At 32.4% G+C, this 23,847-nt stretch overlaps 2 protein-coding genes across 2 annotated transcripts; one reads left to right on the top strand and one right to left on the bottom strand.

Annotated features, from left to right (window-relative positions):
- Positions 1-807: 807 nt before the first annotated feature.
- LOC132799286 (uncharacterized) lies at positions 808-7,073 on the bottom strand. Its single transcript, XM_060811620.1, has 7 exons — positions 6,933-7,073; positions 6,026-6,106; positions 5,655-5,698; positions 5,222-5,279; positions 4,959-5,140; positions 4,342-4,421; positions 808-1,487 (listed from the first exon to the last, which is right to left on the bottom strand). The coding sequence occupies exons 1-6, from the start codon at positions 7,071-7,073 to the stop codon at positions 4,346-4,348; spliced, it is 582 nt and encodes a 193-aa protein (XP_060667603.1). The 3' UTR covers positions 808-1,487; positions 4,342-4,345.
- A 4,313-nt stretch (positions 7,074-11,386) lies between these two features.
- On the top strand, positions 11,387-16,079 carry LOC107404100 (vicianin hydrolase). Its single transcript, XM_060812470.1, has 13 exons — positions 11,387-11,661; positions 11,832-11,901; positions 12,377-12,435; positions 12,632-12,707; positions 12,920-12,997; positions 13,129-13,216; positions 13,301-13,554; positions 13,663-13,777; positions 13,929-14,143; positions 14,228-14,259; positions 15,199-15,319; positions 15,484-15,592; positions 15,762-16,079. The coding sequence occupies exons 1-13, from the start codon at positions 11,500-11,502 to the stop codon at positions 15,928-15,930; spliced, it is 1,548 nt and encodes a 515-aa protein (XP_060668453.1). The 5' UTR covers positions 11,387-11,499; the 3' UTR covers positions 15,931-16,079.
- The last annotated feature ends 7,768 nt before the right edge of the window (positions 16,080-23,847 follow it).

Here is a 23,847-nt window from a genome sequence, read left to right as displayed (position 1 = left end):
CCAAAATTAAAATAATCTATTTTATTTATTTTTGTTCCTATCTCTACCCAACTAAGTGGGAACAAGGTAACATCGATCTCAGTTTAAGCAGCTAGAGAAGTCGAGTGAGACATGGCAATTGAAGGTGGAGGTTTGATCTTCTACCTCATGGCCTTCGTGGTGTTTACTAGTACTAGTAGTGGTGAAGCTGTGAAACTCAGTCATAATTCAATGCCCTTCAATAGATCCAGTTTTCAACTCATTTCTTACACGGCGCTGCTTTTGTAGCTTACTAGGTATATATTGTTGGGGAAATTAGTATGTAAAAACTAAGTATTAAATTAAAAAATAATTAAACATAAATGTGATTAAACGAATAAAATAATTACATATTATAATAAATAGAGTTTATAGAAAATCAGTTTAGCTCGAGGTTAGAGTTGAATTTTATGTTCTTAAGATGAATTGCCCTACTCAAGTGCTTATGGTTTTATGGTAATCATTTCCCAAGAAATAACGATCTCTCTTGATGATAGTAGCACTTCGAATTATCAAAATCAACGAATTAAATTTGACTTGAACTCCCCACATATGCATTTTTAATGGTTTGATCACTTACCGATGATTTTTAATGCTACATTTAGCATGTTATTGGTTGGAACACACATGATTGAAGTTGCCGGATGGAATTGTTGTGAGTCTTTTACGACGGTGTACAAATGTCAATTACCGATGATGCATTGGTCATTACCATTGGGCAGTAATATCATCCATGCAATAGTAAGAAACATACAAGCAACTGAACCAAAAACTGAAGACGGAATGATATGTTATCAAAACAATACGACAGATGAATTTGACAATAAAAGAACACATAAAGCCAACGTCTATTACGCCAAAACACACGTTACACGGTTAACCAACTAATTGCATTCCTGACTACATTTCATACACACGCATACCACATAACATGGCCTCATTGTTTGAATATAGCATCATGCGATTGATGGGCGTTCGTTTCAGTGGTGCTGTTGGTTGTTAGTGCTATCAAAAGGTACGGCGGCGGAGCATGATCTGCTTCTGTGACCAACCTGTTTGCACCTCCCGCATCTATATTGATGACGCTCCTCTCCTTGAGATTGAATCCTCTTCTTTCTCGGTCTTCCTAACTGTTTGCCAATTTGAGGTGGAAGTACAACCTGGTTTATGACATCATCTGGAGCATGTCACTGACTTTTATCTCCAAGTGGATATATGGTTTCCGAATATGCATCACGGAGTGAGTCAACTGAGTAATGCACCGAGCAAAGGAAATATGGAGAGATATGTCCATGCTTACATGCTGCAATTGCATGGACACAAGGAAATCCATCAATGTCAAATTCCTTGCATGAGCACGTCTTATTTTCTAAGTTAACAACTCCAACGAACATGCCATGGCCAACAACTTGAAACTCATATAAGTTCATTGGCATAACACGTAAGCCTCTGCCATTATTTGAGCGGTCCTGCATGATTTTTTCCAACCAATTAGTAACAGGAGTTTGCATTGCAGCAGCGTTAGTTCGACGTTCATACCACCACCTTTGCAAGACATCACGAATGTGATCTAGTAATGGCAAAACAGGTTTATCCCTAGCATCAATAAGCACAAAGTTCATGCTCTCTGCAATGTTAGTTGTCATTATGTTGTATCTATTGCCCGGAAAATGTGATCTAGCCCATTTTGAAGGACTTGCATCCTTGAGATATTGTACAGCTTCAATACTAACCCCTTCTAAAAGAAGCATGGCCTTATCAAAATCCTCAACAATATATGCTCTAGCTGCATCATTAAAAGTTAATATAATCGCGTTGACATTACCTTTAAACTTCTTAGCACGTAAATTTGTACCAAGATGATATGTGCAGTGGCCATGGTGATTATTAGGGAAAACTGTACGTATTGCTTTTGCAATACTCTTGTGTCTATTCGATATAAAAGCTATATTCGGATCATCCCCAAACGCTTCTTTAAAGCTCTCAAAAAACTAGGTGTAAGCCGCATCCGTCTCCCCAGGGCCTATTCCATAAGCAAGTGGATAAATTTGATTGTTCCCATCTAAACATGATGCAATATATAACAAACCTCTATATCTATTCTTCAGTGTAGTTCCATCGACAGCTACAATTCTCCGCATATGCTGGAACCCTCTAATGCTAGCTCCAAGTGCCATGAAAAAATATAAAAATCTGTTTTGATCATCAGTTTCAATTCGAGTAAACGTGCCCGGATTTTTGCTCTTCAAAACGTGACTCCATAAAGGAAGTTTTGCATATGAATCTTCTGGCGTGCTCCACAAACCTGATAGTGCAACTTTCTTAGCGGCCCATGCTTTGTTGTAGCTTATGTTTACTCCGTAATTAGAGCGAATGTCATGCACGATATCTCGAGGTTTGTATTGCCTTGAAATCCCATCAAACATTGGCTGGATGATGTCTCCGATAACTGAACTTGTTGCTTGACGATGATCCCATTTCATGATATTTAAAGAGCAAATATGCTCATCCTTGAAGGCCCTAATCATGAAGGCCTTTGTATTATCACCATGTAGTTTGGTAGCACGCATTCGCCACATGCAATTGTCGTTTGCACATACAACCTCATATCGGACTCTATCCGACTTCTAGACCTTGAATTCAAAATTTCTCCTTAGTGCATAAAGACTAATCTTCTTCTGTAGCGCATTCTTACTCGTAAAGATTTGGTTGATTCGAATGATTTCATGGGCATTGACGGATGAGAAGCGATGGTTAACCCTAAGTTCAGCCATGGTTGTGGTAGAATCCTGTCGAATGTCCAAATGGTTTTCGGTACAAAGAGAGGCAAGCACATCATCATTCACATTATCAATTGGACTACTACCATAAGGAGACTCACCGTGTTGACTATCACCAGCTGAAAGTCCAGAATGTTGGGTCCAACAAATGTCTCGTAACCCATCTTCACTACGATCAGTGTTGACCTCAACCTTAAATTGTTCATCTTGATCATAATCATGTCCACGATATTCATTCATATCATTAATGTTGAAGTGCTCATTATCATGATCATGTTCCACAGATTGCACATTGTTTTCACAAATTTGATTTTCAAAGAATCCAGATTGAGTTTCTGGCACATGAAGTTCGGTCGTTGGGGACTGCATGTCGGCATCAGAGGTACAAGTAGCTATCTCGGGAACTGCAGATAGTGGGGCATTAGTCATAAATCCTGAACTTGTAGGTATCCTATTCACAACACATCCAGCAGTATTAATACTCTTTGGAACCCTGGATAACACATCAACAATAAGTGGATAGAATATAGTCAATACATTTCACTTAAAATGAAATATAGTCAATACATTTCACTTGCAAGAATATAGTCAATACATTTCACTTAAAATGAAATACATAATTTAAAAAATAAAATAAAATACCATTGGTTCCATTAGGAAATTGAGCATTCCCAAGTGCAATATGACCCTTGAGGACCTGTAAAATAAAGCAAACAAAATTACTTTGCAAGACTCAAAAAAATATAATAATAATAATGATAATAAAAAGGAAAAAAAAAATAGATTAGCACTTACTGCAGTATAGCATTTTCAACTATATCACTTTTTAACAAGAACATTTGAAAGTAGTTAATAAAGTAGGAATTAACATATCCATGTCAAAGTTCATTTTAAAAGTGGACAACCCTTTATTTCTCTTGATATATTGGAATTTGTTATGCATCAAATGTCATGCTAGCTTTTGAAAGTGGTTGCTAAAGTAGGAATTAGCATATCCATGTCAAAGTTCATTTGAAATTGGAAAACACTTTATTTATCTTTATATGGTGAAATTTGCCATGCTTGCAATCATTCCATCATTATTTGATTAGTGTGTATTGAAACTGCACAAGCAGAGCATTGCATGCAAACACATAGAAATATACACAAGTTGTGTACTGACAAATTGTCTGATACGGTTTATGTCCTTTTACATTCCTCTTTCAGGAAATATTTAGGCCACAATACATCTCAACTGGTATCTCAATCAAATGTTAGATGTTGCATAACAACCTAAAAAAACCAAAAAAAAAAAAAAAAAAAAAAAAAAAAACAGAAATCAAAAAATGAACTTACAATTGCTTTTTCTTAGTCACTTCGTCTCCTTCCAAGAAGTAACCAGAAACCCCATATATCTCCTACGTCCGTATATGCACTAAAAGCTTAGACATCTTTTTATTTTTAGTTTTTCGTTTTATTGTTTTCATAAAAAGCTTTTCCTCAAAAAAGGATATATTGACTACTTGTCTAAGAAATAAACAAATGCACAAGTTTCACGGATTACCTGCTTATCCAACCAGACAAGATATTGCACCACTGCAACGCCATCTCGAATGTGTGCTTTTTTCAAACCTTCCAACTCCACTGGGTTCCAAGTTTTTAAATTATCAGTTGTAAATAAGATAAGGAAAAATCAGAATTCAAACTAAATAAATTGATTGCAAAAAATTTATTCATTCTAAGATATCAAATTGCAAACAAAAAATTAAACGTGACATGTTTTTACTGGAAAATGAACAAAAGTCAAATCTTTGGATAAAATCATAGGTTTAATTATATCAAGTTTTTAAATATTTTAAATTTCCTCGTTATAAAGGGTTGTCTGACTATTTGAGGGCTATCTCTAATTTGCATTGCCACCTTGTCTTTTAAAAGGCAAGGTATAAAGTTCAATAAAGCATCTAGGATAAGAAGAAACCATCCCTTGAAAAGAACAAACTTGTAAGAACTGCCAAATTTAAAAATAACTTCTTGTCTTCTACATATTGTCTCAAAAATATGAAATGGACATTTTACATATTACATATTGACATATGTCCAACTGTACGCACCAATCAAAATATGTATCTTAAATATGAACAGAAATCCATGACAAGAAATGCACGGTCAAGTTTAACATACCTATCAAACATGCTCTGTAGTATGCACCAATTTAAGGTCCACTCAAGGGTTTTAGTCAGTATCAAACGACGGCACTTTCCCTTTGAACCAGATTTGACAGTTGGACCAGCACCAGGGACCCATTTTGAGATTGGAAATGCAAGTACTCCCTTGTTAAGCATTCCGATCAAGTAGTTTTCCTTCTGCATCAATTGCATCACCACATCATGAGCAGAAAGATCCTTAACCACACAAAGCTGTTGCAAACTTTGTAGCTGGACAACCTTTTCAAGAATCGCTGCCCATGGCATGGTTTGAATTTTATTATCTGTAATATCAAGACTGCAAGAAAAAATCTTGGTCATTGTCCTAAAAAAATGATACATTCAGTATAATCACCACCAAATATTGCTGTATATCAAATTTTGAGTCATACCTATTGTAATAGAAATGGCGGAATCCAAGAGTTACTCTTCCTATTAATCATTTTAGAAATTGATTCCTAAATATATATATTCCTTTTTCCAAAAAGAATGTTTATACAAAGCAAAAAGGGAGCACAGGACAAGACAAGCTCGCTTAGTTCAACATTTGATAACCCAAACCCACAGAAGGCATCTGCAATACTTTTTTGTGAAGCTTCCCAAATGCAGGCAAACATATCAAAACTCTCAGATTTTCACCAGGTATTTGACATTACCACAGGGAAGAACCTACCCAACCAAATGCAAATCTTGTTGTTGATGCCTTGTCTGGCAAGCCTGCATCATCCATTAACACATTCGAAAGAGTCAGTACAAAGAGTAATAACACCTTGGCCTGAAACTCAAAACATTTAAAATTATGTATATAGCATCTAAGAAATTATTCAAAAAATCTAGAGTGATTTCCTAACACAAACAGAGGTCCTTCATTATGACCAAAGATGAACACAAAATTTGGACAAAGGTATTGAGAAATTAATTATAATTATTATTGTTCAGAAGTTTGTTCTTTCTTCTCTAAACTTTTTTTTTTTAACCCCTTCATGTCATGACTGTTTAAGAACCTTCTAATGCATTTTACCAATATCTGCTCGGCATGGTTACCTTTCTAGGGGGATATATTCGGGTTCTCCAACAAAAGGCTTCTGATTCCTCCCTCAGTCTGCAATATTGAAGACAGATTTTCTGATGAGTACTTAAAGAAAGCAATAGAACAAGATAAATTTCCTTGCTTATGGAATTTATTAATCTGGCACTAATTATAGTTGCATACAGACTTGATACTACATCATAATTACTACAACAATTGAAAGTCTGCATATACTAACAAATTTTCTACCCAAAAAATGATGGAAAGCGACAAAATAAAAGGAGGTTCAGGACCACTCATTCATTCTCATCTCTGGTGCTGCTAGTGTAACACCCCGTCCCAAATCGCACCGGAATCCGTGCACGTTGACCGAGGTTGACCGTTGACCGAGCGGGTCAAAAATTGACTTTTTGCTCCAGTTGGAATTTCCAGTTGACCAGGGTACCGTGGCGAAGTGCATAATGCCCCGAGTTCGTAGACTAGTAGCACGTCGAAAACGGAGCTACAATTTGAAAGTTATGGGCAAAACAAGTTGAAGTGCAAACAGTCCAAAAGGTGCTGGGAGTTGACTTTTTCTTGAGATGTAATTTTGTTTTGACTTTAGTATGGTTGTAAAGTACTCGTCGATATGAGTTCATAGACTAGCGGCATGCTTGAATCAGACGTTTGGTTAAAAAGTTATGGACATTTGAAATTCGCCGGATACCGTATTATTTTATTATATCTGGCTTAAGTGCATAGTGACGCCATGTGTCGGCTTCTGATTGGTCCACGTTGCATGAACAGTGTCACACTGTGGCTTTTATTTGATAAAATTCTCGGGGAAGAGAGAGAAAGAGAGAGAGAAGAGAGAAAAAGAGAGAGAATCCGACCGGCCACCGGAGATTTTCAAATTTTTTGGCCCATCTACTGTACACATACCGGCCAGAAAGATTCCCCTCCCCATTTCCGGCAAAACCTCAAAGTTTCACGGCGATTGGCTGCCGGACGTGCTCGGATCGAGCGTTCGAAGATCGGCGGTGACTTTTTCCCTCCATCGTCGGCTACCGCCGATTGGCCCATTTCGGGCCATTTTCCGGCCACACGCACCAGCTAGCCAACACCACCTCCTCAAGTCCGGCCGACCCACCAAGTTTCACGGCCACCGGACCACCGATGCGCCGGGATCGGAACTTTTTCTGGCGAGGGGCCGGAATTCTTCAAACCGTGATTTCTCCGCCGTCCGGCCTCCGTTTGCCTCACCGCTGATCCCGTTAGATTGCTCTCCCCTCGATCTACAAATCTGCAAAAAATCACAGCCAACAGCCACCGCACGCGCCGCCGCTTGCGACGGTTGCCGGTGACCGCGACGGCTCGTCGAAAGTTACTGTTCCGGCGAGTACCCAGTTTCCCGATCGGCTCCTGTCCACTGTGTTTGATCTCCTGAACCCGAATCCGACATCCGTTTCCGCCAATTCGCGACGGTTTGGGAGAATTGCGGAGCCGAAACCCGAAAAGCTTTCCGACGAGATTCCGACCCCGTTGGGTCCGATCAACGGAAAGTAAGACCGAATCAGTGATCCTCATCACCCGAGCTTCGATTCGGTATATAACTCGTAACTTTTAGATATCGTTTGGTGTTCGCTCCCCGGGTACCCATTTGGGAATTACCCGAATAAAGTATTAATATTTTTGGTTGGTACACTGTAGTTGTTTACGTGCGCGTACGAGTGGTGGAGTTGATCCTGCGGAGGATCTTAGTTGATTTACGCGCTCAAGATGAGTGACCCACCTTCAAAAAATATTTTGGGCAATTAATTATGTTTAATTGGTATTTAAATTATGCTCATGTGGTGCGATTTAATTATGAATTTTATTGTGGTTTAATTTATTTATTATGCATGAGCAAAGTGTATTTCGGTAATATTCGTACGTGGTTTAAGTATTATTTTCGGGCATAATTAGGTTAAATATTTTATGAAAATATTTGTTTGAATTTTATAAATTATGCCCGCGGTATTTTTATTGTTGAACCTCGTACTTCGAGAAAATTGTGGTTTATGTGTTATCGATGGTTCGTATCGATTTGTTAAATAAAAATATGTGGGATGGTAAGTGTGAGAATTTAATGTATTTCCCACGGTAATTTTGGAAAACGGTACGGTTGGTTAAAAATGTTTATTTTTAGACGCACTCATACAGTATTGGTGTTCTGGTGTATGGACACGTGGTAGCGCGCAAGTATCATCTGGTTTAGCGCGCATGTATTATTTCTCCCGTTGTTGCCATTGGACCGTGGGCAGGCAAGTTTGTTATTGGCCACAGCCGCCCCCCTCCTTAGCCGGGATGATGGTTTCAGCAGCGGTACTGTCGGGACGCCGAAGTGCCGTTTGCAAGTTTCTCTCTTTAACCCCCCCCCCCCCCCCCCGCCAGTCAGTGCTCGGGACGCTGGGTATCGGAGGGCATCACCGGTATATGGTGTGGTGCGCCAGGTGTAATTTGCAAATAATGTTTTAAACCCCAAAGGTGTTCAAAAATTATTTACTATAATTTATTACCTTTTAATTATATATTGGGGTATGTATTTACTTATTTATTGTTTATCAAATGGTTTAATCCCTTGGTTTTCGGGAAGTACGTACGTCGGGTTTTGTGAAAAGGTTTTAAAAAGGGAACATTTCAAACGAAGCGATTGGTGAGAGTTTTGAGGGAAATTATTATTTCCAACAGTTATTATTATTTATTTATTAATTGTTGGTATTTATTCAATTTCCTTAATTGTTATTATTATTTTATTATCATTAAAAGTGTTCAGTAGTTAGGGTCACTCATTGAGATGATTAGCATCTCACGTTTTCAAGTTTCGTTCCCTTAGGTGCAAGTGGTGGTAGGCGTTCTTCCGGAGCGAACCAAATTTTTCCGCTGCTGTTGTGTTTCGAGAAGTACTTCTGTACTCTTTCATTTCAGTGTATTATTTCTTTCATCCTTGTTGTATTTCTGTTGTTTAGCACTTCTTAAAGCTCTGTATACTATTGGGACACTTATGTTTTATTTATGCACTGGACTGTTGTTATTGTTGAGAAGTGCTGAAATTTGTGGAACAACTTGTAGTTTTGTGGGAGGAATAAGGGGGTGATTATAGAAGTGTGTTTTCAGTGCAGGTAATTTGTGGTAAGTCCATCCCTTAGGGGAGGTTCTGCCGGATTTTCCATTGGAGGGTCCGGTAGGATTTCCCAGGGATCAGGGCTTGTCTAGGGTTCCGGTGAGGAATTTTGGACGGGTCCTGACAGCTAGTGCAGGTGTTAGAGCAGCTGCAGGGAACACTTCAATTGTTGGCACTTAAAAATTTTCCAGAATATGACTTCCTTGGTTGAGACATTGTGAGACCGTTTTGTAGTTGGCTGCAACAAATCATCTGAGAGGTCTCTGACGTACGCAGCTTCTTCTGAAGCCTTAACAATCTAGAAAAACAGTTTGGCTGATTCTCTGGTTCGCGGAAACATAAAACAAGGGTTGAAGAAACACCAAAGGAACAAAAAGAAATAACAACGAGAAGGTTGAAAAAGGATATTAAATTAAATTTTTGAGTAATGTAATGTTTTTTTTTTCTTAAAAAAACAAAAGGCAGAGGAAACGAAAAGACGATGGAGAGGGGTTTGGGCTATTGGGTATTGGATTGCGTGGAAGAAAAAGGAATTTTTTGTAACGAGGTGGCAACGCAATACCCTAATTCTTTTAAAATTCTCTTTCTTCACAATACCCTAATTCCGAATTCCGAACTATCAAATTGAACAGGTATGTATGGAATTTTAGTGACCTGAGAGATAAAACCAGGTTGTTTGGCAAAAAGGCAACTAAGTGAAGAAATGTTCATGAATGAGAAGAGGTGAGCCAGCTTTAGGAGAAAGGTGATGAAGGAGAAGAGAAAGGCCGGTGAAGGAAAAAAAAAAAAAAAAAAAAAAACAGGTAAAAATATTTAATTTTGATATAAGGGTATTTTAGAATTATTGAAAAATAGAAGGATAAAATAAAAAAAATAAAAGAAGAGGAGGTATATTCAGTTAAAGCCCTGCCCGTGAAGGCAAAGGGCCAAATTCCCCTTGTTAAAGGCGTACAAGTTGTTCTGTGCGCCTTTATTAGGCCTTGCACCTAACGTACCATCAGTGAGAGGTACCTTTAAAAAGAAGATACACAATTATGAAGTTTGAGAAATTAGTTTTTTTTTTTCTTTGTTGGGCTAATCTATTCTATTTATGGTTTTTTTTTTTTTGGCTTAAATATTTATGTTATTTATGAAGTATACTTGTGATTCTTCTTCTTTGGTCCTCTATTTTTTTTTTTTTTTAAATCCAGGTATTGGTTAAGGAACTTCCCTTTTTTTTTTTAATAACTAAATGACATTCTTCTTTTATGATTTATAAAAAATTATGAAATATATATATATATATATATATATATATTTGTATCATGTATTAAAAAGTTTTATGTACACAAACATTCGTAATATAAATTCATTGTACTCTTATAGCTCCAAAAAAAAATAAAAAAAATCATTGTACTCGGTCTATAAAGTTTTAAAAATTTACAAAATAAATCTCTATATCTAATATTCTTTATGTACTATGCGCACAAAAATCCATAATAATGAAGGCAAACTATAGTGGCACCTTTATTTTATCAGAAATGTATCTATATTTTGGTAAATTACAATAAAACCCTTTAATAATTATGTTCTTTCTTTTACAATATCACATCTTTTTTGTACATTTATATATATTCAAAATTTTGAATAATTCTTCACCTACAAATACTCATATTTTCATATAAATACAATTAAATTATAATTAACTTTAAAATATTTTTACTCACATGATTTACATGTGAAAATTTCATAAAACTACGTGTATAATATATGGAGGGGTGACCTTGCAACAAAAATTAAATTTGTAGGATTTATATAATTTCAGAAAATACAAAGCTGCTAAATTAGTACAATAGATGGTTTACTTTAACGTTTCCTAATAATAATAATAATAATTATTATTATTATTATTATTATTATTATTATTATTATTATTTTTTGGCCCATGTGTTAAACACGAGCTTAAGGAGAATTTTTTTAAAAATAAAATTAAAAAAAAAACTATGGAGACTTTTGGTCCTACTAACATTGTCACAGTATATAATATGAATGTCTCTCCCTATGCCTACTAACTATTAAAGAAAATTATAAAAGAAATAAATGAATGGCAATTAATTTGAACAATTTTTTATGAATTTAAATTTTTTAAAACAAATGATGATTATAAATCATAGATTCAGAATTCAACAGTTGCATTCAAAAATAAAAAAATATATAAAAGATCCAAAAGAAATCTGGCCTACATTTAAGAGGAATATTATAAAAAAAATAAAAAATAAATAAAATATTGGTAATTTAACTCTAGCTAACTCTTGGCTCTATAAATGAAGGATTAAGGAGATTGTGCAAGCAGAAAAGTAGCAAACCATGGCGATTGAAGGTCCTTTATTCTTCTTCGCCGTCTTCTTCCTAGCCTTTGCCTTGGCAAGCACTACTGAAGCTGTGAAGCCGAGTCATTATTCAATGCCATTTAACAGAAGCAGTTTTCCGGCCGATTTCGTATTCGGAGCTGGTTCTTCAGCTTACCAGGTATGAACCTTCAATGTCATGAATTGGAGTTTCTCATTAATATTTATTCATCATTAAGTTGGACGTCGCATTATATATGCAGACAGAGAGCAAACCGTTGCTTTTTAATTGTCAATAATATATATTATCGTCTCTACTTTGTTTTGTTTTCGACATATACAAATTTTCAGTGTGAAGGAGCAGCACTTCTTTATGGAAGAGGACCGAGTATATGGGATACTTTCACTAAAAAACATCCAGGTATAGAAAAGGTTGAAACTTTTTTTTTTTTTTCCTACAGTTTATAATATTACATATGCTATTGCAATTCCAGCTGTTAATCTTTATGCTTCAAGACATACTTTTCTATTACCAAAAGCTTTATAGTAATTTAATATTATAAGTACCACCTACAGTATTCTATTCAATCCATATGGCTAGCTACTTTTTTTCGAGAATTTTAGATTGATTATCAAAATACGACACATTGGCCATCTGACATAAATTCTTAAATTAAAGCTTTCTAATTTAAAATAACTGGATATCAGAATATAAAAAAAGCATATATATGCAATTTATCGTTTTGTTTGTTGTCTAATTAAGATCTTTATTAATGTCATTATCCACAATAGTTGATGGATTTTCTTGGATTTTCCTTCTTCACCAATTTGGTTGAAAATGCTATACAAAGTAATTAAATCCCATGTATATGACATATTTTATGATGGCATGGCAGAAAAAATTTCAGACGGAAGCTCAGGGGTCAAAGCTGATGATTTTTATCATCGTTACAAAGTAATTAAATTTCTTAATCAAATTCCTTAATCATATTACATATAACATATAAGTAAATCATGATATATATATATATAGGATTCGATTTGAAAATTATTTTTATTTTGTATATATCATATGATCATTGGATAAATCATGATTTTTATATATAAGGATATATTGCAATTTAGAACTAATGTCATAATATAACATACAGGAGGACATTAAACTGATGAAAAAGATTGGTCTAAACACTTTCAGATTCTCCATTTCGTGGTCCAGAGTACTGCCTAGTAAGATTACCGTGTGTGTATATATATATATATATATATATATTTTTTTTTTTTTTGTGAAATAAAATTAACAAATTTGCTATAATTAAGCTCCACGTGCAAAATATTTTCGTTGCGACCCATTTGGATGTCTAAAATCTAATTTGGTAATTGCAGCCACCTAACTTTACTATGAATATTGAGACTTTTTGGTCAAATTCTTTGTTCTGCAGCTGGAAAAGTTAAAGAGGGAGTGAACCAACAAGGGGTTCGATTCTATAATAATCTAATCAATGAGCTCCTTTCGAATGGTACAACTAATTCAACTTTTCCCTAAAATCACACAAGCCCATTGATTTTTTTAAAACCAAATCTGGTCCAATTTGAATGATTAAGGCCTTAATGTCTCTAACTATACTCCTTTGTTTTTTTTTTGGGGCAGGAATAATACCCTTTGTGACACTCTTTCATTGGGATTTGCCACAAGCTCTTGAAGATGAATATGGTGGATTTCTAAGTGAGAAGATTGTGTAAGTTTATCATGACCAATCAAAATCAATTTATCCCATGTATAAATTATCCAAAAAAATTTGATGAGAAATTTTAAATAACAGGGAAGATTATCGAGAATATGCAGATTTTATCTTCAAAACATTTGGTGATCTGGTCAAGCATTGGGTCACTATAAATGAACCAAGTATTTTTACAGTGTACGGATACAATGGAGGTAATTTTGCACCTGGCAGATGTTCAAACTACGTCGGAAATTGTACCGCCGGAGATTCTGCCAAAGAGCCCTACATTGTTGGCCATCATTTACTTTTTGCTCATGCAGCTACTGTGAAGTTGTACAGAGAAAAGTATGAGGTTCGTATATTTATAATTGTGACTAATACCTTTAGTTACAAAAAGTAAGCAATTTTAGACATTGCAAATATTTTTCTTGGTTTTGGCAATATATATTAATATTTGGTACTATCTCAAAAGGGAAGAATTGGAATTACATTAGTGACGAGATGGTTTGAACCCAAATATAATACTGATGCCAACCGCAAAGCAGTCTCTAGAGCCCTGGAATTCAATTTAGGATGGTGAGTAAACATAGATTATGTATAATATACCTAAAAGAATTAATCTGAAAATCTCTAATTAATATTATGAACAATGTAAAGAATTATTTCTTTTGTTTTAATTATTCCAAGTGCTTAATTGAATTTATTCAAAAAGTGATTAATTTGGTAGGTTTTTGCATCCTATTACATATGGCAACTATCCCCCAACCATGAGATCCTTATTGGGAAGTCGGCTGCCCAAGTTCACTAAGGCCCAATCTATCACTCTGAAAGGCTCGATCGATTTTCTTGGCATGAATTATTACACTGCAAATTATGTTCAACACACAAATTCCAATCCAGTCAACCATAGCTATTTCACTGATATTCAAGCTACTATTACAAGTATGCTCTAAATCATATATGATTCTCTCTCTCTCTCTCTCTCTCTTGTTTTACTCAAAAATAATTTCCACATTCTTGCCACAGCCCACAAAGATGGAGTCTCTATTGGTGGACCGGTTAGACCTGGCAATTTGGATCATGACACGGCGACACGACTCGAAAACGACACGGAATAAACGGGTTTGGGTTTATTATAAATGGGTTCGGGTCATAATCGGGTCAACCCGTTTAACACGATTATTAATCGTGTCATTTTCGGGTTGACCTATTTAACTCGAAATTGATCCGTTACGACCCATTTATTAAACGTGTCAGTTTCAACCCGACACGATTATATACCTATTACAACCCATTTAAATTTAATTTTAAATTAATATTTTATCACTAATATAATATTTAATAACTAAAAAATTTTATAAATTAAAAATTTTATAAAAATAATTTTCTATTACTAATTTTTTTAAAAACAAAAAATACATCTTTAATAAAACAAAAACATAAAAATAAAAATAAAATAAAAAAAATTTCGGGTTAATAGGTTAATTTTCGGGTTAATAGATCAATTTCAGGTTAACTGGTTAATAGGTCAACACGACCCGTTAAAATAATCGTGTTAAACGGGTCGTGTCGTGTTGACCTGTTTATAAACAGATCGGGTTAGTGTTTTAGGTACCTGACACGATTAATAAATGGGTCGTGTTCGGGTTAGCCATTTTTGACACGATTATTAAACGGGTTGACACGAACACGACCCACCAACCCGAATTGCCAGGTATAGGACCGGTATGGCTCTTTCCTCTTTTCTCTTTTATTTTATTTTACTGACATTGGAAGTAGAAAAATTCGAATTCAAACTCTTTATTTGAAAAACAATAGACTCTGTTAGTAATTGTTTGAAAAGATCTTTTATCTCCTTCATTAATTGGTGTAAAGAGTGTTCGTTTAGCTGCTAAAAATAGAAATATATTATAAATGTAAATTAGTTCCTCATAACTTCATTTTGGTAATTTATGTAACCTAGCATAAATTCTCATTTTATTAACACGAAGAGTAAGTTTGAAATTGTATCACAAACTGCTGTGAGTTGGCTTTTTGACTATCCAAGAGGAATTAGAGAGCTCATGTTGTATATAAAGAATAACTACAAGAATCCGCCAGTTTATATTACTGAAAATGGTAAACCAATCATTATTCATATATGAACCAATATTACGCAAATACTAATATATATATTTTTATTTAAAAGTTGTTTTTTTTTTAAAAGAAAATTTTAAATAATTATATATATTCTAAAAGAACAATTTGTTGTGCCTTTAAAAGAACATTGAATAATGTTGCAGGTTTTCCTGAGGCAAATAATAGCACACTGCCTGTGAAGGAGGCCCTCAAGGATAGTAGAAGGATAAAATACCTCCATGGCCATCTCCTATATCTTTCAAAATCCATCAAGTGAGTGCATAGTTATTATTCTAATTTCTTTTTTTTTGCGCTACAATTATTATTCTAATTAAATATGAGGCAAAGGTTGATAATTAAACATTAATATTTTTTAGTTGTGAAATCTATTTATCCAAATTAAAGAATGGATTTTAACATTTTTATTAATTTTTGAATACAGGGAGGGTGTAAATGTGAAAGGATATTATGCATGGGCATTCCATGACAATTTTGAATGGGCTTCTGGCTATACTATTCGGTTTGGCCTCACTTACATAGACTTTAAAAACAATTTGAAAAGATACCTCAAGTACTCAGCTTATTGGTTGAAAATGTTCCTCCTCAACTGAAATAACATTTGTAATATTTGATCCACCCGGCCTGCCCCGCCTCGTTTGTAAAATGAATAAGCGGAATGTTTAAATGTTTGATAATATTTCTGCGGTATTATTAATCTTTTAATTAAGACGATATTTCTATTTTATATTTTTATGTAAGAGATGGGAAGATTTGAATTAAGAATATCATTGCACTAGAAAAGCTACAGATTGTCCCCGTGAACACCTATTTTACATTTATTTGAACAATAATTTCTGAGAAACTATGGTTAATACAGCAATTAATTAGTGAAACTTAATAATTAGATGGAGTAACCTATACTGTTGAATCATATTCTTATCATATCTACATAAAATTTAATTTATTTAAATGCGATTCGTTAAGTATTCATGAATAAATAAATAAACATGAACTCATTCGTCAAATTATTATCTAATCTATCATTCAATTTGTTCATCCATTAAAAATATACATAAATTAAAAAATTCAAATTTAGCTATATTTCAAATAATAAAATGAAGTTTTTTAAATGTTACAAGTTGATTTTTTTAAAAATTAAATTAATGCATTTTTAAATACTTAACTAAATATTTTTAATATTATAAAACTTACATATTTATAAATATTCCTCCTTAATAGGCTTATAATATGTTCATCATATTTTACCAATTAAGAACAATTAATTTATTAAATTTTATTGGATAATACTAAAATATAAATCTAATAAAATATCGTTAACCTAAATACATAAATTTAAATTAGTATGCAGTTTTTATGTTTCGTTATTTGAGATTTTACCAAATCTATCGTAATAGAACTTCATTGGTATATGATGATGATGGTGAGTTTGACTGGTAGTCGGTTACCGTTAATAATTTATTAATTAAGATAGACACCTTGTATAATCCGATTCAGTATTGAAGTCCTCTGTTTACTCAAAAAGAAAAAAAAAAAAAAAAAAAAAAGTTCATCTGCTATGTCGTACAGGAAAGCTGTTTTTTAATTCACCACTCTTAGTATGAAAAAGAAATAAATAAAATTAGTTTCCTTACCCGAAGTCTTAGACATGCATGGGCTTTCCAAAACTTTGGGCTTGAAAAAAAAATTTTGTTCATTTTGATGCTACTGTGTCACTCCTCCTTGTTGCCAGACACTCTCTGGAACTCAGCCCAATTTCTTCATGTGTGTTGTTGCCATTCAATACAGGTGAATTTTTATAGAATTTGTTTACTTTGCCACCCAAAAAAAAAAAAAAAGCCTCTCTTTTTATTAAAAAATAAGAGAATCTTCATATTTACTCTTTTACTTATTTTATGTTTTACATTTTTTTCTTTATTGTATTAATCTATATAAACGATTGTCAACGACAAAGAGACGGCCAACAATAACTTATAAAAATTTCAATATAGTCCAAATTTTTAGAGTGGTTGGCAACTCATTCTGTGGATCCCACACTATACCACGCACAAAACGATGAGTGTTTGAATGGTGTGATCGATCAACTTTGAGATGAGTGTTTGAATGGTGTGATCGATCAACTTTGAGTTTTTGAGCTAGACAGAACTAAATAAAATATTCATCTTACTTTAGTTTTTATTTATTTATTTATTTATTATTATTTTTTTTAATTCAACTGGGATCATTATACAAGAAATAATAGCTTTGCTAATACAAATTTTAAAGACTTTTCCTAATTAGTTATTAAATAATTTGGAAAACAAAGAATCTATCATGTATATATTGTTACCCTATTCATAACAACTTCATATACAGCTTTTACCATCACTTGGCCCCTAAAATGATTTAAGTTGATTGAATTGAATTTAAAATAGTTTAATCCAATGCAAGCATATATATAATTATAATCACTTTCATTTTCTCACCATAGGAGAAAAAAATGGAGCCGCAATCTCTATCAGTGTGTATGTATTATACTCTCATCTTTTAATTTAGCGAAAAATTATATATATATATATATATATATATATATATATGCAATTTTATTGATATTTAATTGAATGGTATTATAGACTGACGTCAATTGGCGTTACAAATCCCGGGAGGAATTGAAGAGCTTTTAATATATAAAAAACATAGATACAAGAATCCACCAGTATACATCACTGAAAGTGGTAATAAAACATTTATTTTATTAATTTATTGTTGAAAATATAAAAACGTATTTTTCATTACCTTCTTGAAAATCAAGGTGAAGTTGTTATGTAAAACTATATACTCCCTGTAATATATATTTTAGAAGGTGTTGCTGAGGCAAACAATAGCACCTTGCCTGTGAAGGAGGCTACGGAGGATAGTAAGGATAGATACCTCCCTGGCCATCCCACTATCTTCTACGACCATCAAGCGAGCTAATACAACTTTCATGACCATATACATATATATATATATATATATATATATATATATATACAAATAGGATAGTATTAACTAATCCATTTAATTTCATGTGTTAATTTTTTTATAAAAAAATTAATATTAAAAATCTAATATGGAAGAAATATTCTTTTAAAGATAAATATTTAAATTTTTATGAAATTATATAGTTCCATTTTTAATATATATATTAGTATGTCTTCTAATATAAATTGAAAGATAGTTTTTAGAAAATCGTTTTTGTATACGTATATAACATTAAGTAATATATTCTAAAATAAATTTTTTTATAATATTTTTATTAATAATTAAAGAAAAATTTTAAAAATAATAATAATTTTAACAATTCAATGTTATTATTTCTGCCTAAAAGGTCAAAAAAGAAAAAGAAAAGTAATTCGACCAACATATGCTATGTATGATGAATGCACTAACTAAGCAGGAAGACTGAATGTGAAGGGATACCATTATGGTCATTTCTTCACGATTTGGAATGGGTTTCTGTTTACACCATTCCTTTTGGCCTCACAAATATTTATTTCAAAAACAATTTGAAAAGACATCTCAAATACTCTGCTTTTTTTTTTTTTGGTTAAATATCTCAAATACTCTGCTTGTTGGTTGAAGATGCTTTCAAGCCCATATTTGCGCTCCTTTCTTTCTTACATAAGCTGGAGATGAAAATCTTCTTTGCCTACGTACAAATCAGTATCTTACTAGACAGAGTCTACTATAATTGCATGTTGCATCTTCCTTATGAATGCAAAGTTTCATTTATTATATGATTATGTCTATATATGGATATTTTACAAAAGGAATATCAATGAAGGTCAAAAAAAAAAAAAGAGCACAAAATATTAACATAGAGTTAACATAGAAAGTAAAACCTACCCATTCAAATTTTCATCCCCAAAAAAAAAAAAAAAGATAAATAAATAAATCAAATTTTCGTATTAAATGGTAAAATGGGTTCTAGCATCCATATTGAGATTAGAATTTTAATACCCGTGAGAAGAACCTTTTTACCAGGCGCTATACCGGTTTGGGAACTCACAAACTAGTGTCACTTGTCATGTGCAATTGAAGCTGGCTCACTACTTTAATTTTATTTTTTTTTTTCCCAAAAAACAATCTATTTCACTTGTTTTTTTGTTCCCACCTCTCCCCATCTGTAAGTCAAATTAGAAAGGAATAACGTGACATCTCTATTTAAGTCAAGTGAGACATGGCAATTGAAGGTGGAGGTCTGATATCTATAACATTGTTGTTTTGTTTAATCTATAACATTATTGTTTTGTTTAATCTGCTGTCAAACTAAAATGGAATCCGCAATTCTAAAATAAAATTAAGAAAGAAAAAGAATCATATTTTTCAAAATTTTCATCAATCACCGAACTTTTTAAATTAAGTTAACAAGGAGTAAATCTTTTAGGGTAAATGGATCAAGATATTGGCTACACAATAGTGGTGTACAGTTTCAACACTAGCACTAGTTTTGGTAGAACTAATAAAAGTTGAAGGGTGTGGTTTGGAGGAATGGATTTAATTCTCTCTCTCTCCCTTTAATTCAAAATAGATAACTTGGTTTGGTGATTCCTTCCTTTTGAGGAATTGCTACATTTTTCTGCTTGGTTTCTGGTTTTGTAACTTTTAATAGACATTCATAAAGGCCTAGTGTTGTAATTTACAATTACAACACGACACCCTTAACTAAAATAGAAATATTGCTAAAAATTTGACAATCAAATTGGTAAACCCGCAAAGCCCAAGTTTTTTCCAATTGCAATGTCTAATTTAGTAGGGAGAGTAAAGATAAAGCGCAAAGTCAAATTCATGGTTAGTAGCTACATACAATTCCTTAACGAACATTCTTGGGTTCCTGACAACCTGGCTAGCCACCGAAGAGCTTCGGAACCCAACCTGACCGATGAATGGTTGGTAAACAATTTGATACCTTGACACGATAATTTTTTCTTTTTTTTTTTTGTTTAAATCTACAACCAGTCTGATAATCTCAATAATAATAATAATTTAAACCCACATTAGCACTCTTTAATTTCTTAAAATAAGCTGGAGATAAAATCTTCTTTATCCACCAGATAATACATTTAAAATAAGCCCAAGTTCTTTATCCACAACCTGCAACATTTTTTTAATTAAAAGGAAAATTTAAATTTAAATTTCTTCATTTTTATTTCAATACTATTAGATCTATGCTTAAGAAAAATCATAATAAAACTCATCTATTAGTTTTTTTAATTAATTTTTAGAATTAAAATCATAAATATAATTATAGTAAAATTAAAAGAATTTAAATAAAATTTACCTTGGCTTCTTGACTATCCAAGAGAAATTAGAGAACTCGTATTGTATATAAAGGATAACTACAGGAATCTGCCAGTTTATATTACTGAAAATGGTTAACCAATCATTTCTTATATATGATATATTACTGAAAATGGTAAACCAATTGTTTCTTATATATGATCCATTAATGTGTAAATACTAATATTTTGCTATTTAAAAGTTGCTATTTTTTTATTTTTTTTAAAAGAACTATATATATTTTGAAAAAACATTTAACGATGTTGCAGGTTTTCCCGAGGCAAATAATAGCACATTGCCAGTGAAGGAAGCACCCAAGGGTAGTATGATGAGGATAAGATACCTCCATGACCATCTCCTATATCTTTCAAAATCAATCATGTGAGTGTTTAATAGTGAGTGTTCAATTATTTTTTTTATATGGGGAAAAGGAAGGTAATTAAGCAAATAATATTTTTAAGTCTATTTATCCAAAATAAAGAATGGATTTCAATATTAGTAATTTTTGGTTTCAGGGAGGGTGTAATATAAAAGGATATTACGTATGAGCATTTCATGACAGTTTCGAATGGGTAGAAGGCTACAGCATTCGGTTTGGCCTCACTTACGTAGATTTCAAAAACAATTTAAAAAGATACCTCAAATACTCTGCTTATTTGTTGAAGCTGTTCCTCTTCAATTAAATTAATTAATATTTGTAATAGTCCACCCGCTCTACCTCTTCTGTAAAATCAAATCACCGGAACATTTACTTATATATTTGATATTTCTCTAATATTATCAATTTTTTAATCAAGAATATATTTCTATTTTACAATTTTGATACCGAAGATGGGAATATTTGAATTAAGAATATCTTTGCATAAGAAAAATTACTGGGGTGTTGGGGTTGCCCATGTGAAGACATATTTTCTTTTTATTTGAACAATAATTGATGAGAAACTATAGTTAATAATATAGCAATTAATTAGCGACACGATGAATTAATAACACATAATTGATGATGATGATGATGAGTTTGGCTAGTAGTTCGTTATCGTTGATGATTTATGAATTAATATAGACATCTTGTATAATCCGTTCAGTCTTCAAAGATAATTTATACAGTATCAAAGTCCTTTGCTTTTTCATGCAGAGAAGCCGTATTTTAATTCTCCACACTCAATATAAACAAGAAAAGCCTTATCACATAAGAGATAAGAATATATGAGAGCAAAGGGAAGCCAATCAATAGAAATTATGAACAAAAAACGTTGTCTGGTTTATTTAGTATTGGTGCTCAAACTAAAGATTGCTTTGCAATGCCAAGTACACTATAGCAAAAAGGATAATGTGAATGTTAGAGAGACGGCCAACAAGGACGCGATAAAAAATTTCAAATTTTTACGGTGGTTGGCAACACATTTTGTGGATCTGCCAAGTAGACTGTAGCAAAAAGGATAATGTGAATGTTGGAGAGACGGCCAACAAGGACTTGACAAAATTTTCAAATTTTTACGGTGGTTGGCAACACATTTTGTGGATCCCACACTACACCACGTACATGACTCTGAGTGTTAGCTGTAACTACGAGTTTATGAGACCTTTAGGCTTTAGCTATTAGCTGTAAACTTTCCTTGTCTAGACAAAAATAAATATAATATTCATTTTACTTTAATGTTTTTATTTTTTTTTTCCTTTTCAAATCATTAAATTTAGAAGTCAAACATTCACCTTTTTTTGGCAATGAAGTCAAAGATTTGCTTGCTGTCATTATACAAGATAAAAGTAATTTTGGTAGTATAAAGAGTTCGTAATATTGAATTGTTAGGAATTATCTAGTTTATTTTAATATTTAAATTTCTTTTGGAAGATATATGTCAATAAATATATTAAAAATTGAACCTTAATAAATTTGTAGAAATTAAAATAGTTATCCTTAAAACTTCATTTTCAATAAAAAAAATAATGTGTAAAACCAACTAAATTAATTACTATGAATCTTATTTTTATTGTTCATGTCATTCTGTTTTCAAAATCTATTAGGAGAGAGATGAATTTTGATTTATATTAATTACTTACTAAATAATTCAGAAATCGAAAAAAATTTATAATTTAGAAATCATGCCTTTTACCGTTATCTAATGCTTTAAAATAATCTAATTTGATTGACTGAATTTAAAATAGTTTAATCCAATATGAATAAATTTTGCAACTCAATGTGTTCTTTAGTCTATCATTCATATTCACCCAAAAAATAAAAAATAAAATTATACCAATATCTTTTATTGGCAAAGAGAGATTTCATAACAATATTTTTTATTGCCAAAAGAGGAAATTTATTTGTCTGGGCATGTTTGGCTCTAGGTTCACCGACGCACAAAATAGGAACATTTGATCGAGCTTGCTTTTTCCAGTATAAGACTCACCATATGCTATTTCTGACGATCGATCAGATTTATGTTTTTGGCTATATGATTGTTATTTGACTCCAGAGCAACACTATTGTATTCATTATTGTGGTATTTTATATAGTTAGAATCTGTAAACAGTTTTTTTTTTTTTTTTTTGATAAATACGATGCATTATATATATGAAGATAAAAATTCACATGAGATTAGGCTCAATGAGATATTCTTTCTTCTAAAATCTATTTAGTCTTTTATCTAATTTCATTTTTATACCTTTCTACTCTATATATATATATTTACATACGATAACATTAGGCGACAACATTAAGACCAAAATCATCTTATCAATTTTCAGCAAAAATTAATATTGTATTTTTCTATTAAAATATAGAGTCCACTAATAATTAAGATTAAATCGGAAGAAAAACTATCATATCACAATTGATCAGAATAAAACAATTTCATATGTGTATTGTTTAATCTGAATAATCAACTTTTGAAATTACTCAACATTGCAAATCTTGAGCCTATAAATAATAATAATTTATTAGTTATTTTAACCTGCATAAAGTAGCTAATTTTCAGAGTTGGGCAGATCATTATGTCCTCCATTGCAGAAGAAAAATAAATAAAGGCTCTCCTTTTCACCAAATAAAAAAATAAACGCTCTCCTCGCTGACCCAACTTTTTTGCTTTTTCAAACAACAAATGTTTAGAGAATTTATCGAAAAAGAAACAAATAATTGGGGAATAAAAAGTCTGGAAAGCAAATTGTAATGGACCCACTTAAAAAAATAAAAATAATTTGATTTTCTTCTT

Source organism: Ziziphus jujuba, chromosome 1, assembly GCF_031755915.1.
Source record: "Ziziphus jujuba cultivar Dongzao chromosome 1, ASM3175591v1".
Taxonomy (NCBI): Eukaryota; Viridiplantae; Streptophyta; class Magnoliopsida; order Rosales; family Rhamnaceae; genus Ziziphus; species Ziziphus jujuba.
The sequence above is the reverse complement of the archived record's forward strand: the minus strand, read 5'-3'. Positions and strand labels throughout refer to the sequence as shown.

Coding starts and splice junctions, on each gene's coding strand:
- LOC132799286 (XM_060811620.1), bottom strand. CDS start 7,073: ATGGGCCAATCGGCGGTAGCCGACGATGGAGGGAAAAAGTCACCGCCG. Junction 5,141..5,221: donor GGGCAGCGATTCTTGAAAAG/GTTGTCCAGCTA, acceptor CAATTGATGCAG/AAGGAAAACTACTTGATCGG. Junction 4,422..4,958: donor CTACAGAGCATGTTTGATAG/GTATGTTAAACT, acceptor CTTGGAACCCAG/TGGAGTTGGAAGGTTTGAAA.
- LOC107404100 (XM_060812470.1), top strand. CDS start 11,500: ATGGCGATTGAAGGTCCTTTATTCTTCTTCGCCGTCTTCTTCCTAGCC. Junction 12,436..12,631: donor ATTTTTATCATCGTTACAAA/GTAATTAAATTT, acceptor TATAACATACAG/GAGGACATTAAACTGATGAA. Junction 13,778..13,928: donor CTGGAATTCAATTTAGGATG/GTGAGTAAACAT, acceptor TTAATTTGGTAG/GTTTTTGCATCCTATTACAT.